Source organism: Rhea americana, unplaced genomic scaffold, assembly GCF_003343005.1.
Source record: "Rhea americana isolate MKP2758 unplaced genomic scaffold, rheAme1 scaffold_46, whole genome shotgun sequence".
Lineage (NCBI taxonomy): Eukaryota > Metazoa > Chordata > Aves > Rheiformes > Rheidae > Rhea > Rhea americana.
In genome coordinates, this window is record NW_028186601.1 from 1,578,757 (window position 1) to 1,580,527 (window position 1,771).

The window sequence follows — 1,771 nt, forward strand, 5'->3', positions numbered from 1 at the left end:
CGGAGGGGGTGTCCTGCCCGGCGTGGCTGGGGAGAGCGCGGAGACCTCCTGCGTGAACGGAAACTGGCAACGGGAGGGGAGCAGAATCAAGACTGCGCCCCCCGCCCGCCCCCCGTTAAGGAAGGGTTTTGCTCAGCATCCGCACGCAAACTTACTCGCATGCCTTGTAGCCAGGTTAGCCCAGAGACCGCAGGATGCCCCGCACCCGAGGAGCCCTGCCTGTGTGAGCACCATCATTACCCTGGCAGAGCAACCGAGAGCCGCCTCCTCTCCTTTACCAACATCCTCCTGGGACTGATCGCTCTCCTCTGGTCCAAAATCCGAGCCTATATCGTATATATATGTATATCTATCTATTTTTTTCTCCATCTGCTGGGATTGCTAAATAAATAAATAGATGAAAATTCGTATAAAGGCATCTGAAAATTCAGTGGGACTGAACATGAGGAAGTGAGATGCTCACAGCCCATTACAAATAATAATAATAATAATAAAATACATACTTAAAATGTGGATTGGATGTATTAGGCTTAGAAAATAGCAGGTAAGAACTTTCTTTCTTTCCAGCACCTTCATGCCCGGAGCAGGGATATCTAAAGCAAAACCGCCCAGCCTTGGAATAAAGGGGGAGCAAAGAGACCAGTTTGCCCTTCAGTGCTTCCTCCATCCGGCACGGTGAGGCTGCTTTAGGGAGAGGCACAGTCCGCTAGGACAGAGACAGAAAGCCTTTCCAGAAGGCAGCGGAGGGCTGCCGGGCTGGAGGAGGGTTTTTTCTATTTTCTTCTTTCCTTTTTTTTTTTTTTTTTTTTTTTTCACCTGCACTATCCTGGGTGAATGCGGGTGCAGCTGATACATGAAAAAGAAGAAGGATCCGAGAGTCAATATTTTCTTTCCTCTTCGCTAAGCCAAGGGATAGGATTTTAATTATTTATCCACCGAACCCTCTCCGGGTAAGACGCTGCTGGAGACCGTGGGATAGTCCTGCCTGGCACGATTACTACGGAGACCGATCACGTCCAGTGGAAGGATAAGAGGAGCCTCCACGAGACCCGTTTTGCCTCCTGTGATCCGACACAGTTAAAAAAAAAAATGAAGGAGAGCATTGCTACACTACTGAATTGATTGCTGCCCCCCCTCACCCATCCCCCTCCCCGCCCCCCCCCTCCCCGAACCACCACCACAACAACAACAACAAAAAAAATCAGCTGGGATCTGCCTGCACCGGGACCTCCTTTCGCTCCGGCTCGGAGGTGGATGCATTTTTCATGAGCGCTAGGTGAACAGGTGCAAAGTGCGCTTGGGCGGCCCGGCCCCGGCCCCGGCCCGCTTCCGCGGGGTGCGTGTGTGGCCGTGCGGGTGCGTGTGTGTGTGTGTGCACTAGGAGATTATGGAGAGCGGCGACCGGGACATGTACCGCCAGTTTCAAGACTGGTGTCTCAGGACTTACGGGGACTCAGGAAAAACCAAGACGGTGACCCGTAAAAAATACGACCGGATCGTCCAGCTCTTGAATGGCTCCGAGTCGAGCTCCACGGATAATGCCAAATTCAAATTCTGGGTCAAATCTAAAGGCTTTCAGCTCGGCAATTCGGACGAGGTCAGTGGTGGTGCTGGAGGAGGGAAGCAAGTGCTGTACGTGCCAGTCAAAACCACGGTTAGTAGAGAATTGTCTTCCTTGTTCTATGTCGACCGCTGCAGCCCATGCCGGGAGAGAGAGGAAAAGGGGGAGCCACAGCCACAGTTGGCTCGTTTCTCCCTCTCCCCCCCCCCC

General features: G+C 52.7%; 1 protein-coding gene across 1 annotated transcript in view; it reads left to right on the top strand.

Annotated features, from left to right (window-relative positions):
- The first annotated feature begins 1,352 nt into the window (after nt 1-1,352).
- Nucleotides 1,353-1,771, top strand: part of NOL4 (nucleolar protein 4) — a 183,883-nt gene continuing 183,464 nt past the window's right edge. Inside the window, exon 1 of the mRNA XM_085316281.1 lies at nt 1,353-1,654. Coding sequence (XP_085172407.1) covers nt 1,388-1,654 — 267 coding nt within the window. The 5' untranslated portion in view covers nt 1,353-1,387. The remainder of the gene's footprint in view (nt 1,655-1,771) is intronic.